Source organism: Ictidomys tridecemlineatus, chromosome 10, assembly GCF_052094955.1.
Source record: "Ictidomys tridecemlineatus isolate mIctTri1 chromosome 10, mIctTri1.hap1, whole genome shotgun sequence".
NCBI classification, from domain to species: Eukaryota; Metazoa; Chordata; class Mammalia; order Rodentia; family Sciuridae; genus Ictidomys; species Ictidomys tridecemlineatus.
The window spans coordinates 77356620-77372087 of record NC_135486.1 but is presented as its reverse complement, the minus strand read 5'-3'; the positions used below and the strand labels follow the sequence as shown (position 1 = coordinate 77372087).

The 15468-nt window shown below is 34.5% G+C and overlaps 1 protein-coding gene across 1 annotated transcript in view; it reads left to right on the top strand.

Annotated features, from left to right (window-relative positions):
* The window catches only part of Yme1l1 (YME1 like 1 ATPase), a 45663-nt gene that overhangs the window by 12158 nt on the left and 18037 nt on the right, over nt 1-15468 (top strand). The window contains exons 4-8 of the mRNA XM_005320267.4: nt 1031-1129; nt 6207-6316; nt 7619-7769; nt 8615-8698; nt 12713-12795. Of these exons, the coding sequence (XP_005320324.2) occupies nt 1031-1129; nt 6207-6316; nt 7619-7769; nt 8615-8698; nt 12713-12795 (527 nt within the window). The remainder of the gene's footprint in view (nt 1-1030; nt 1130-6206; nt 6317-7618; nt 7770-8614; nt 8699-12712; nt 12796-15468) is intronic.

The following is a 15468-nucleotide window of genomic DNA, read 5'->3' as shown; positions in this document are numbered from 1 at the left end:
TTTGTAAATCAGTACAAGTTGTGAAAGTCTCAAAAGATCAGGTTTGAATAGTTTATGATGAAGGCTTGATTTCAAGTTGTACTTTTCATTAGCTTAATTCATGTTCAAATTCTTTATTACTCCATTGTCCTTACTTCATATAAAGACATTAAAAATGCAAGAATGAGAAAAAATGGAATGTTTTTTGAGTTTGGTGGCTCAGACTGACAATGTGTTTCTGTTGTCTCTATGCAAAACTCCACTTGACTTATAGTAAAGGTTCAATTGGATAAGTTTTTCTTTATTGTATTATTATTCATACTGCTCTTCTAATCTGCCTAATTACTTTTATTTTTAAGGTTCTTTCTCATACTACCAATTGCTTGTATTGTTTAGGCAGGCAGAAATATTAGGAAGGCATCTCTTAATTTGTCTTTATGAGTTTTTGTGAAGAATCTGTAATTCCGACACACACAGATGGATAATAACCACTTGTTTTCTATTGTTGTTGCTGCTAGTCGTGTCACTGGGATTTTAAATGTAAAGTGGGATGGGACATATTAATCAAGGGCAGGAGTTTACGAACATGGAAATAATCGTGCCTTACAGATATGGAAAGAACTCTCTTCATGCCCAGTTACTGTAAAAACTTTGAGAGAGAAGGAGCAGTAATCTGGTTTACATTTTTTGTCACATCCTTAGAGCTTTTGAAATTATCTATGAAATAAAAATTCTTCATTTTCTTGCTTTTAAATAAAAGCAGTTTTAACCTAAATGTACATACCTTTTACCTCTATGGATTTGAATTTAATTTCATCGGCAGTTACATACACCAGATAAAAGGACAAGTGATAGTAAAGCAAAAAAACTGCAGTTACAAGTGATTGGATTAACAATGCTTTAGCTATTTTATAGAAGTGAAATCAAGGGCAAATAAAAGGTGAAACTCATGTATATTATATAATAATTGATACAGTTATTTACATTCATATGATTTTTGTGTTTTTGTTTTAGCAGTTAGGAAATTCACTTATTTGCAATTTCCCTCCAGGTTACTTAGATATGTTCAGTACTTTGCGTTCCTCTTGCTTGTACAGACAACATCCAAGAACTCTTCAAAGCATTTGTTCAGATCTTCATTACTGGCCAGGTATGAAGCAACAGATGTTTTTATTTTGGAAATCATAGTAGATTTATTGAACATATTAAGCGTGGTCTTTGTTGGCCATGTTAATGATTATGAGCATCTACTTGCAGTGCATAGTAGGACTTAGAGCATTTGGAATTGATTAATTTCAGTAATTCTATTTAATTTTTGACCTGAGAAATATATAATAGGAGCTAATCTTTGTATATGAGTGTTAAGTGCCACAGCAAAGCAAACTCCAGGGAACTTTTTTACAATAGATTGTTTTGAAACAGGTTTGAGTACATTTTTTACTTGATCTCATATTTAAAAACCCATTGAAATTATAGGAAAAAGGTATTAAAATGGAGATAGGGAACGCCCGAGTTTTTATTACTAGACCTGAAATTTGAGTAATTAACTATGTGACCTCAAGTTGATAGCAAAGTCAAATTTGCATTTATTAATATACTTATTGAATACTAGGCACTAGCAATAAGTGTTAGGTTACAGTGATAATTGCAAATGAAAAAGACATTGTCCTCACCTTCAGGGAACTTAGAGTATCACAAAAGACTTGAATATTTTTAGTAGAACTTAGGAAAAACCCCAAGCTGAGAGTCAATAATAAGAGTGGGCTTAAGGATTGTTGATACAGTAAATAGTTGAAAGATGGCCCAAACTGGGCCAGTAATTGAAATAATGTTAACTTTTAGAATATAATTAGCAAAAAACACTTTCTAATAAGAAATGGGCAAGGGGGATGTTTTAGGGGATTTTGTCTCTAGAGACTCCTGGTTTGAGCATTGATATCAAAGAAAGAAACAAAAAATACCCGAGAGTAATTTGGTCTTGAATCATTCATACTTTTCCGGTGTCTTGCTTATTCAAAATAGTCTTTGATTTGTAGTCCGAAAGCATTCACTGCCTTGTTATTATTGAGGAAACCCATTTGCTGTCAGTACTGATCACTACATTCTTATTTTTATTTTATTTCTTTTTTTTATTGGTTATTCACAACATTACAAAGCTCTTGACATATTATATTTCATACATTAGATTGAAGTGGGTTATGAACTCCCAATTTTTACCCCAAATGCAGATTGCAGAATCACGTCGGTTGCACATCCACAATTTTACATAATGCCCTATTAGTAACTGTTGTATTCTGCTACTATCCCCTATATTCTTATATTTAAATAGAAATTGATTGCTAAGTATCTCCACATTTTTTATAAAAGCATGGAAAAAGAGGCACCAGCTTGAGCAAAGAGACCAACCAGCCAGGCGAGGTGGCATATGTCTGTAATCCCAGTAGATTGGGAAGCTGAGATAGGAGGGATTGTGAGTTCAAAGCCAGCATCAGCAAAAGCAAAGTGCTAAGCAACTCAGAGAGACCCTGTCTCTAAATAAATACAAAATAGGGCTGAGGCTGTGGCTCAGTGGTTGAGTGTTTGCAGCCCCCTCCCCCAGTTCAGTCCCCAGTTAACTCCTGCCACACCAAAAAAAAAGAAAAAAAAAGAAAAAGAAAAAAGAAACCAATCATCCTCTGATTAATGCAGGAGACAGGGAACACATAAAAACTGATCGTGCATTAGGGTATAAAATTATCTTAGATTTTTATGTTGTAATTCAGAGATTAGTTTCTCTGATCTTCAGACAGAATGTAACAATAGGACTACTAAAATAATACTGAAATACTAATAATTTTAAAAGGTCTGATCTGTGACTGAAGGGAAATCAAATCTGAAATTATAGGCAGGAACCACTGAAAATCTGCATGTGAAAAACTTCTGGTTGAGGACAAAGTGGTGTTAAGGGAATTGTATATAATAGGAACTAAGAAAGATATAAAATAAATTGAAAACAAATTAATGTGAAATAAAAGTACGCATTAAAAAATAATATCAAGCTGAGTGCAGTGGCACACAATTGTAATCCCAGTGATTCAGGAGGCTAAAGCAGGCCAGCCTCAGGAGTTTAGTGAGGCCCTAAACAACCTAGCAAGAGCCTGTCTCAATATAAAAAATAAAAAGAGCTGGAAATGTAACTCAGTGTTAAGTGTACCTGAGTTCAATTCCTGATATGAAAAAAATAAAAACAGTGAGAGAGGTTTTTTTGTTTGTTTGCTTTTTTTTTTCTTTTTGCATTACTGGAAACAGAACCCAGTGGTACTCTACCAGTGAGCTACATTCACAACCCTTTTAATTTTTTATTTGAGACAGGCTCTTGCTAAGTTACCCAGGCTAGCCTTGAAGTTGCAGTACTCTTGCTTCAGCCTCCATAGTCACACTGCTATTTTAGGTGTGTGCTGTGTTATCCAGACAAGAAATAACTTAATTAAACCAGAAACATGTTTAATTTGGAGAAACCAACATGGGTAACATAGGAGATCTCATCCCCCCTGAAAGAGTAAAGGATGAAATAGACCTTCTTATTTATTCTGTGAGAGTATTATTACTAAAGCTGGTCAACATTAGCACAAAAAAGGAATACAGTAGATCAGCTTCTTATTATTCAAATATTATAGAAATCCTAAATAAACTCTGAAAACAAGCCTAGAAGTGCACTAAAAATATTTTATTATGATTAAGGAATATAAGAATAATGTAACATTAATAAGTCTGCTAATTCATCATGTTGACTGGAGAAGAAAAACAGTATTATTTCAGTGTATGATGTAAAGGCATGTGATCTGTTTTAAAAGTTATGTTTTCTAAGAACTCTTAGAAAATTAGAACTTTAAGGGGACTTTTAAAATTTCTTAAAACATTATTATGTTACCGTCACGAGAAACAAAATATCTAGTACCCTGTTTTTTGTTTTTTCATAGCATTAATTTGGAGTTTTGGAACAGTATGATTGAAAAGAAAAAGAAATGAGTCATACACAAACAGGCAAAATTATAATTTGCAAGTGATATGATTATTTACCAGAAAATGCAAGAGAATCAACCAAAAAGCAGTTCAAGTCGTGAGTTTGCTTTGGTAGCATATAAGATAAATCAACAGCTTTCTTAACATTTTAGTGGTAGGTTTTAGTTACAATTTTTTCTAAATCCATTCAATGTTTTATCCTGATAAGAAATATGCACCAATTACATACATACTCATACGTACGTATGTGAAGTATTACTGAAATAAAAAGAGCTGAGTGGAGTAATAGGGGAGTGCCACAGTCCTGTTTGAAAGATCTTTATATTTTAACAATAAGCATTTATGTCTAAATTTATAAATTTAGTTTTTTTTCTGATCAAAACTCTTAAGACTTGTTTTGGAAGTTGAGAAATTAGTTTTAAACCTTATTTGTAATGACTAAGAATTTATTGGAAAACAATACAAATAAGGGGGATTTATCCTATATAAATATATCAAAATATGTGTTTTAATAATGTGTATCAGTAGTATATAGCATCTCAAATAATTGTGAAACTACAGAATTTAAACTGGTACTGGCATAAGTTAGTAAAAGAAAATTAAGACTTTCAAGTCAATGAACAAATGATGGATTACCAATAAATGTTATTTGGCTAATTGGTTATCCATTTTTGACAAAAGAGAATCAAGTTCTTGTTTTTACATTATACCCAAAATAAGTTTCAAATACTTTAAAGGTCTGAAAATAAAATGTAAAACTGAAAGTCTTTGAAGTAAGCAGACTGTCTAAAAATCTTAAGTTTTGGGAGGTGTAGCTCCAAGAATGTTCAAGCCCTGGTTTCAATCCCTACTAGTACAAAAATAAATGAGGAATGAATGAATAAACAAAATAAAAATCTTAATTTGGGGAAGGAACTAATCAAAACAAAATGCAGAAACACTACGGATGAAAGAGTGTGGCTATTATTAACATTACCGTATTATATAATTGAAAGACAAGGACATTAGAACGTCTTTATATATGTGTGTATATATAGATAAAATAGAGATATTATGGATAGTAATCATTGGTTTTATATATATCATCTATTTTACAAAGTAATAAGAATTAAAAATGTGCAAAGGACATGAATGGTCAATTAAGAAAAAAGGTAAAAATGTAGAAATCTTTTCAAAATTCATTATCACTTGTAATCTGGAAAATGCCAAGTAAAACAAGAATATAGAGTTTATTTTGCCTGTCAAATTTGTATGGATTAAAAGATTTATATTATCTAGAGTTGGCAAGGGTATGGAGAAATGAACACTCATTCATTGTTGATCACAAAAATTGACAACAGCCTTCTTAGAAGGCAGTTTCTTAGTGTCAAACAAAATATAAACTTCACAGTTTCACTTTTAAGAATTTGGCCTACATGTGTTGAAGGATATACGCACAAGAATGTTCACTGCAGTATCATTTCTAGCAATTAAAATAGGGGTCTGAAGGTATAGTTCAGTGGTATTGGGTTCAGTCCTCAGCACCAAAGTAAAAACAACCAAAATCAAAAAATGAATATGTAAATAAGTTCTATAGTTGGGATATTAGTTGAATAAATTGCTGTACTCTGATAAATCTATAACCGGCTATTAAACTGAATACAACATCCGTCCTATTCTGATGTATATCCATGATATATTATTGGATAAAAGAAGATAATTGTATAAAGTTATGTTCTGTTTCTAGAATAATTTTTATAGGAAGTGCATGTGTGTGCATGCATAGAAGAGTAGTCATGAAATTGTTAACTGTGGTTATTTTGAGGAAGTGGGATTAAGGTTTGAGGAATTAGGGGTCACTGGCTTTTATTTGATACTCTTAAGTACTCTAAATTTAGATGTCGTGAAATTAAGAAAATATAAAGTTAATTGTATGGATTCAACCTATTTTAATGACTTGGATATTTTGGGTGTCACAATTTATCAGTTATGGTCCTGTTTTCTAAATTATATTGTAAAATTTTCTTTCTGTTTTCTTCCCATCAACATGAAATAAAGTGTTTATAAATCAAGTTCTTTTGAAAACATGATGGTAGAAGTAATAATGTAAAGCAAGTTGAAGTGTCAGGCAAAAGAACTGTGTCAAAAACTTAGATTAGGATGTGCAGGTATAGTCTCAGACTTTAGAATCAGGCATTTTTCTTTCCTTTAACAATTTACAAAGCAAATGGTACTGTTTTGTTCAGTTTTCATACAGTCTCGGGGTTTTAAAACTTTGAAATCAAGGACCCGACGTCTACAGTCCACCTCTGAAAGATTAGCAGAGACACAGAATATAGCACCATCATTCGTGAAGGTAATTAGATGTTCCAGAAAGCAATAATTTTTCAAATTATTTAATCAATGAGGATCTTTAGTATTTAATTTTTGTGTTGGCTGGTGGGTTTTTTTTTTCCCCCTCCTCTTCTTTCTACTGATGATAAGGAATTAATGTGTATTCATTATACCCGGTGCTCTCCTGGACAGCAGACTTATTTTTACTTGTTAATTAGATCTCTTCTGCTGATGGTTTTTTCGCCTCTACCAATTTATATAAGCTGATATATGAATGAGTAGCATCCACCCAAGCTACCAACCTGGTAATCAACCTGGTAATCAATCAGTCTGTCTTTCCTCACCTCTCTTATCTGTTAATCACTAAATCGAATGGATCCAATCTCCTAAATATTTCTGAATCCTTTATTTTCATCCCCAGTTCTAAAGCCAGACATAGGAAATAACAATTTCTTGCGCAGCTTATTCTAATATAAACACTTAGTCTCCTTGTCTTCAGTCTTGCCTTCAGATTGTCACTCATTTTTCTAAAATGATTACCTAATTGAATTACTCTGCTTTCTTATCCAACTCAGTCTGGTATATAGGGCATGTCATGGCCTCTACTGACCATTATTCTGTTTTCATCTTTTAGTATGCCACATACTTTGATCCCTATCCTTACCTCTTGACATTTTAACTCTTTGTCAGATTACTAACAGTTCTTGAGCACTATTCAGTGCCTTTATTAGATTATTCATGGTGTTTGTGTTTGCTTTCTATATGTGGTTTTGATGTCCCATTCTCTTATTAGGTCTTTCCTGTCCTTACATAGATAACAGGTATTTTATTACCATACCTAATTTTTCCAACATAGCATCAAAATTATTTCAGAAATATCCATCTTTCTCCAAGAGCCTGAAAACTGTCAGATCTGTGATTTATTTTCAGAACTTACACAAGGCCTGTTATCTGGAAGTTATGCAGTAGTATTTAGTAAGTCAATGACATTTTCCTTTAGCAGAGATAAAGCAGTGTGACCATCAGCCATTAAAACCCTAAGATAACGTGATCTTTTTACTATTTTCACTATATAAAAGTATTCTATCTAGAGTGTCATCACTTTCTTTAGAGTATTATTAATTGATGAAGGTGTAGAATCTAATGTTAATATCCTGGTCATTGATTAAGCAATTCATTATTGAGTCTTATACTATTTCTTCACATTGGCAATACAAATTAAATTCTAGGCTTTACTGAAATTTTGTGTGGGTGGTTACAGTGTTTCTGGAGGAGTATTACTATCTATGCAGGCAGTCATTACTGTTGTATTTTATGTATTTAGGGGTTTCTTTTGAGGGACAGAGGATCAGATGTTGAGAGTTTGGACAAACTCATGAAAACTAAAAACATACCTGAAGCTCATCAAGATGCATTTAAAACTGGTTTTGCGGAGGGTTTTCTGAAAGCTCAAGCATTAACACAAAAAACAAATGGTAAGTTGATTTTTGAAGAATAACTGAAAGGGTGTTATAGTCCCAAATTTGTAAGTACCACATGTAACCAATTGTGCCATGGGAGATCCTGTAGTCCTAAATTTAAGTTATTATTAGTGACATCTTTACATTGGTTATGTTCTCCTATATTTATAACTTAAGCTATGTGGACATGGAATTACTTTTGGCAGTTTTATTTTCTCAAGAGAAAGACGAAAGTCAAGGATAGAAGCATGTTTAGCTTCATGAAGTTTTTTGGGAACAGGAACTTAAAGGAAATCATGGCAGGTGTATGAAAACATACTAGATTCCAAAGTTGCATGTGATCAAATGTGATTATTAATAATAACCTACGGGCTTCCGTGGTTACACACGCCTATAATCCCAGTGACTTGGGAGGCTGAGATAGGAAGAATGCAAGTTCAGTCATAACCTCAGCAACTTTGTGAGACCCTGTCTCAAATTAAAAACTAAAAAGGACTGGGAATGTAGCTTAGTGATAAATTGACCCTGGGTTAAATTCCTAATACAAAAAAAAAATTTTTTTAATTAAAAAAATTTAATATTTGCTGTTTTGTAGGAGTGGGTTGGGTGGGTGAGGTACTAGAGTTTGAGTTCGGGGCCACTTTACCACTAGATACGTCCCCTGCCCTTTTTATTTTATTTTTATTTTTAGAGGGTCTAAGTTGCTAAGGCTAGACTTGAACTTGCGATACCCCTGCCTCAGCCTCCAGAGCTCTGGGGTTATAGTCATATACCATCACACCCTGCAAATATTTGCATTTCACTGAGCTGTCATATCTTATTGTGATCATTTGATTTAAGACTTTTTCTTTCTCTCCTAGATTCCCTAAGGCGAACTCGTCTGATTCTCTTTGTTCTGTTACTGTTTGGCATTTATGGACTTTTAAAGAACCCATTTTTATCTGGTAAAGGCTCTTTGATTTATCATACTTGCTATTTTTTAAAATTTTCTTTCATTAAATACCTATTTCCTTTTTTATGGTTACTTATTAGAGAAAGTATTCAAGTTAATGGATTTGCTAGGTAGATCTATATTAGTCCATTTTCTGGTGCTATAATTAAACACCTGATACTGGATACTTCATAATAAAAAGGTTTATTTAGCTCACATTGTAGAGATTTCATGGCTTCTACTAGCTTTGGTGAGGACCTTCTGGTGGATTGTATCACAGTGGAGGGAGTGTGTGTAAAGGGGAAAGATCATGTGGTGAAACAGGAAGCTAGGGCCTTGGAACCCAGTGGTTTTTCACCACTGAGCTACATCTCTAAGCCCTTTTTATTTTTTATTTCGAGACAGGTTCTGTCTATTTGGCCTTCTTTAAGTTGCTGAGACTGGCCTTGAACTTGTGATCCTCCTGTCTCAGCCTTCCCAGTTGCTGGATGTGTATTAGTGTACCTGGCTTGTTCTTTTATATTCATCCTCTTGTGAGAACTAAGATCCCACAAGAATTACGAATTACTTAATCCCTTGTCATGGCAGCATTCCCAATGACCTCTAATTATGCTCTATCTCTGAAAGGCTCAGCACTTCTAGTCTGAGGACCAGATTCCCAATACATGAACACCTGTGGGATAGACCCAAGTGCCAGGTTTCTGTTCTTGAGACTAAAAGGCTCAGGGGTCACTCCAGTTAAACTGGGATAACTGGGCTGCACGAAATAACCATACAAGAGACACAAATACCTTTTTCTTTGGGGTCGCTGTGACAGCTCCTCTGACCTTAAGGGTCCACAGAAAGAGAGAGAGAGAGCACACGCTGACCCCTTTTATTGAGGAGAAGCTATTCAAATGAGGCAAGGGGTCAGGTTTCAGGGGGCTGAGTATCTTCATGATGTTCACTGTCACCAGGTTGACTGACACCTGGGTAGGCCACATCCAAGGGCACAGTAAGAGAAGGGGACACACACAAGGCACTTCCATGGAAGATTCTATCCTAAACAGGGCAAGGGGTTATATGACAAAGGAACAGGTGAGCATAGCTTCACCCATGGGGCTGTAGCAAGACACACCCTTGCACCAGACACTGAGCGCCTCAGCACCCAGCTGGGGAGTGTGACTCAGTCACGTGTAAGTTTAGTCTCCCACACTCAAGTTATACTCAAATTACAGCAAAGCCTTTCATTCTTACTAGTGGTTAGTTTACCAAATTTTTAGAAAATGATACCTGTCCAGTGATCAAATTTTAAAACTACAAAGAATTTTTGTAGCAATAAAAAGAAAATAATCTATTTTTAAGGTAAATTAATAAATTGAACTTTTTCTTAAAATAACTACAAATGAGTCCAGTAGTTTTCAGTTTGTTGGTTTAGAATGAAGTATTATTAGGCTTAAGTGGATTTATTAGTTTTTCAGTTACTATTCATTTTTACCTTATTCTTTACTCTATGATAAAGTATCTAATATCCTTAATAAACACTATACTAGTGCAACTATTAGTGTGTCTTTTTATTAACTGCCCACTTGTATGTTCTTGATGTGTTAAGCATTTCTTCTTAACCCTTTATTTTTGCCTACTCAGTTTTTGCTTCTAAATTTCACTCTACTTATTCTTCTTTCCCTTTTTCTCTCTTTGTTTTTTTTTTTGGGGGGGGGGTGCAGTGCTAGGGATTGAACCCAGGGTCTCGTATGCAAGGCAGGCACTCTACCACTAAGCTACTTCCCGAGCCCCTTTTCTTTTCCGTAATTTTTTGGGGGTGTGGAGCTTTAAAATAATACATAAATTTATTAGTATAATTAGTGACATAAGGCACTTGTATGTGGGAAGTGAGTAGTCTGGGAAGGAACAGTGTTTAATAGGGTTCCAGAAGGGCCGACAGAGCACATAATTGTGATCTTGGGTTTTCTAATATCCAGTGCCTCACAACAAACATGTCTCCTTAATGTGCATCATTTGGTCCTTGAACATGGTCTAGAAATCCAGAAGACCAAGTTTCTGCTTCTCATAACCCCACAATTACAATACTATATGCCATTTAAAATGCACAAATGGTGATACCAGCGAAGAGAGGCAGAGTTCTTTGGTTGATGAGGTTCTGGGAGATTGTGAGAACTCATGATTCTTGCTTTAACTACTTGTTGATACTTTGTGCCCAAGAAATGTTAACATGACATCCTTGTTTTTGGTCTTCATGATAATTGATCTGGAAATTAGGTATATTTTAGGTGATATTTTTCCACTGATTTGCATTTAACTTTTGTCAGTGGCTTTTGGATATCTTAATTTTTCTGTGTTCCCGTCTGTAAATGCTGTAGAAATATCAGTGAAATTACTTTGGGGTTTTGATAAAGTGTTTTTCATTTATATTTTGGACTCCTGAGGAAATTAGAGATAACTGTTTGCTCCTTTATAACTGCTCTAGTTTGGAAATTTTAACAAAGAAGGAAACTGTCGTGTTTCATATGACTAAAACACTCAGGGTCACTCCAGGGCAACTGGGCTGCACGAAATAATCACACAGGAGACAGAGATACCTTTTTCTTGGGGTCCTGTGACAACGCCTCTCACCCCAAGGGTCTGCAGAAAGCAAGAGAAAGCACCCTTTTATTGAGGAGAAGCCATTCAAATGAGGAATGGGGTCAGGTTTCAGAGGATTGAGTCTAGCTTCCTCTGTCAGCGGGTTAATTGACATCTAGGAAGGCCACATCCAAAGGCAGAGCAAGAGAAGGGGACATGGAACATTCTATCCTAAACAGGACAGAGGGGTAGTATCACAAAGGAATAGGTGAATGTAGCTCAATCCATGGGACAACACGCCTATGTCTAAAGACTTGCCTCAAACTTCCAGGGCCAGGGCAATGTCCAGGTCGTTATAAGATGTAGTGACGATCAGAGCCTCTCCGCTCCAGGATGGAAGACGCGAATCATTTAGAGTGGCTCCCCACAGGAAACTTTTAAGAAAGCCTTGTAATAGTTTTCTAGAGTTGTCAAGTATTTTACTCTTTCCTTTATTTTTTCAGAGTTATAGATGGAACCCATGGTCTCATGCATGCCAGGCAAGCGCTCTACCACTGAGCTATGGTCACAGTCCTTTTTTAAAATCTGATTTTGAGATAGGGTCTCACTAAGTTGTCCAGATTGGCCTTGAACTTGGTATGTTCCTGTCTCAGCCTCTCAAGTAGCTAGGATTATGGGCGTGAGCACTAAGCCCAGCTAGACTTTCCCTCTTTTATACTGAAGGATGTCGTTAGTGAAGAATAATATTTGAAAGATGAAATAATGTTAAAAAAATGATTTTTTAAAAATTAGTGTTTTAAGTTTATGCTATATTTAAGACAATGTGTTTCAAAGTGTACATCTGTGATAAGTTGTATCAGACTAATTAAGGAATCATGTTAAAAAAGCAAACTCTTGCTGGACTTGGTTGTGCATGCCCGTAATCTCATCCACTTGGGATGCTGAGAGAGATCGAGGTAGGACCTCAAGTTCAAAGCCAGCCTGGGCAATTTAATGACACCCTGTCTCAAAATTTTAAAAAAAGGACTGGAAATATAGTTCAGTGGTAGAGAGCACTGTGTGAGGCCAAAAAAAAAAAAAAAAACAAAATTCCTGGGCAATTACTAAAATGTAAACCATAAGAATGTTGCCTGGCTTAGGGACCTGCATTTTAACACATTTTTCTCAGGTGAATTCTCATTCACATTGATATTTGATAACCATTGATGAAAAAGAGGCAAAAAATCACTCTTGTTTTTAACTAGAAGGTACAAACATGTCTCCTCAATTGCATCATTTGGTCCTTGAACATGGTCTAGAAGTCCAGAAGACCAAGTTCCTTCTTTTCACTTTGACTTAATGTATACGATCTTCAGTCTCAAAAATTTAATTTTTCTAGGTTTTGCTTTATTATTGCATTTAAAAACTAAGGTAGTTGGAATATAATTAATCTGTCAAATATGAACACATATTTTCTTTCTTTTAGTCCGCTTCCGAACAACCACGGGGCTTGATTCTGCAGTAGATCCTGTCCAGATGAAAAATGTCACCTTTGAACATGTTAAAGGAGTAAGTTTTCTTTGCCTTTTTTGTACATTACCCAACTGATTCTATACAAGGTCAACATTTGATTCTAAAAGTTGTTCTGGAGTAGGTAAAAATCATATCCAAAAATATTAGAAAATTTAATATTCTAGAGTAAATCATAGTACCAGAAAATAATCTTGTTTCATCATATGGCTTATGTTGATTTGTGAAGAAGCACCATGGTGTAGTGAAATATATGTGGATTTGAAGTCAAAAAGAACAAGGTTTCAAATTTATTTTATATTTACTGGCCACGTGCCTTGAACAAATTACTTTAGGTTTTCAAAGATAAAAAATGTGCTTGGTTTATAGTTGTCAGTCAGTAAATGATACTTCACCTGTTTTCATTGATCTTTGCAGTTCTGGTATCTAAGACATATTAGTATATATTTCTTTTGTAAAAAGAATGTGTTGATGGTAGTTTATTTTAGATGGATTAATACATTTTTTAAAAAATATTTTTTTAGTTGTCTATGGATCTTTATTTATTTCTATGCGGTGCTGAGAATAAACCCAGTGCCTCATACATGCTAGGCAAGCACTCTACCACTGAGCCACCACCCCAGCCCTGTTTAACATATATTTTATAGTGCCTTGTTTTAGATTCTGCGTTAGGACCAAAAAAATTCCTACCCTTATGGAGGTTAAATTTTGAAAGTAGGATTGGAGAATGATATAGTATATAAGAAGAGCAAGATCCATCTGATAAAGGTTATATATAACTCAATAAGATATACAACTCAAAAAAGGAGACAAAAGATTTGAATAGGCATTTCTTAAAGATATTAAAATGTCCAATAAGCACAGGAGAAGATGTCCAACATCATTAGTTACTAGGGAGATATATTTCTCATATTCACTAGAATGGTGTAACCAAAATGGTAGAATCTTAAGCACTATAAAATATGTGGAAGTTTTAGAATCTCATTGTCAGCAAATCCTGGTAATTTGAGATCTTCTTTTCCTATCCTTATCCCTTTAATTTTTTTCATCTGTCTAATTGCTCTGGCCAGTTTTTCAGGAACTATATTAAATGGAAGTGGCAAAAGAGGGCATCCCTGTCTTATTCCAGATTTCAGAGGGAAAACTTTCAATTTTTCTCTATTTAGAAAATGATGTTGGCCTGGGGCTTAGCATAGATAGCTTTTATTATGTTGAGATATGTTCCTGTTATTCCTAGTTTTTCTAGTGTTTTGAAGAAGTATAGGTGCTGTATTTTGTCAAATGCTTTGGGGGCATGGTGGAATGAGATGGACATCTTTACCCCCAAGTACATGTGTGAAGACATGAATGGTGTGAATATACTTTATATACAGCCATAGATATGAAAATGTATGCTCTATATGTATAATATGAGTTGTAATGCATTCTGATGTCATATAAAACAAATTAGAATAAAAATAAATTAATTTTAAAAGATGCGGAGGAACTGTAACCCTCATACATTGCTGGCTAAAAAATAAAAATGTATAGTCACTTTGAAAAAAAGTTTGCTAGTTTCTTTAAAAGTTAGTCACAAACTGGCGTGATAGAATTTTTATAACAGAGGAATCAACTCTGTGAAATACTATTAATGGATGAAGTGAGAATTGACCGTTCATTTTAGCAATGGGCAGGTCATTGGTATAACTGACAAAGAACAATTTCAAATTCACATTTCTTCTGGGCCTAGGATTTTTGGGTGTTTTTGTTTGGTACTGGTGATTGAATCTGAGGGTGCTTTACCACTGAGTTCAGTCCTTGTTATTTCTTATTTTGAGACAGGGTCTCCCTAGGTTGTTGAGCTAACCTGGAATTTGAGATTCTCCTGCTTCAATCTCAAGAGTCACTGGGATTACAAGCATGCATCAGTGTACCTGTCTAGAGATTTGTTTTATTCCATTAAAATTTTAGTAGAATCTTAATGATTTTACTAGAATAATTTTCAAAGATCATTCCAAACCTAACAGAACAAAACAAAACCTTGATAACTCTTAAACAATTATTTTATGGGAAATTTCCTAGAAATAGAAAATGGTTATGGCCTGAAAATTTTTTATTTTCAGATTGCTATTTGACTTAAGGATATGTTTATATTTCAGTAGGTTTCTTTCCAGGTAGTTATTTTTGTTAATTTTACTTTTAATGCCTTTCTTAGTGCATTATTTTTATACATAATAATGGGGTTTATTTTGAAATAATGATACTTGTGTGGAATATAATTTTAGTCCCCAGTAGTTCCTCTTTCCCCTCTTTTATCCTTCCTGTTCCGCTTCTTCTGTGCTGGTATTCCTTCTACTTATTTATTTATTGTTTGTTTGTTTATTCATTCAGAGACAGGGTCTCACTGAGTTGCTTAGAGATTATCAAGAATACAAATAATAATAAATACTGGCAAGGATGAGGGGGAAATTCTCCTGTCTCAGCTTCCCGAGCCCCTGGGATTACAGGCGTGTGCCACTGAGCCTGGCTTATTTATTGTTATATTTTAAATTGGTACTTTAAAGATATACATAAAGGTAGAATGCATCATTTATGTACATAGCATAATTTGGTCGGTTGCATTCCAAAGTTCTTCCCTTTTCCCATCCCTCCTCCCTCCCACTCTCTCATTCCACTGATCTCCCTTCTAGTTTTATGGCATTTCTCTCCCACCCTCACCTTTTTCCCCTTATT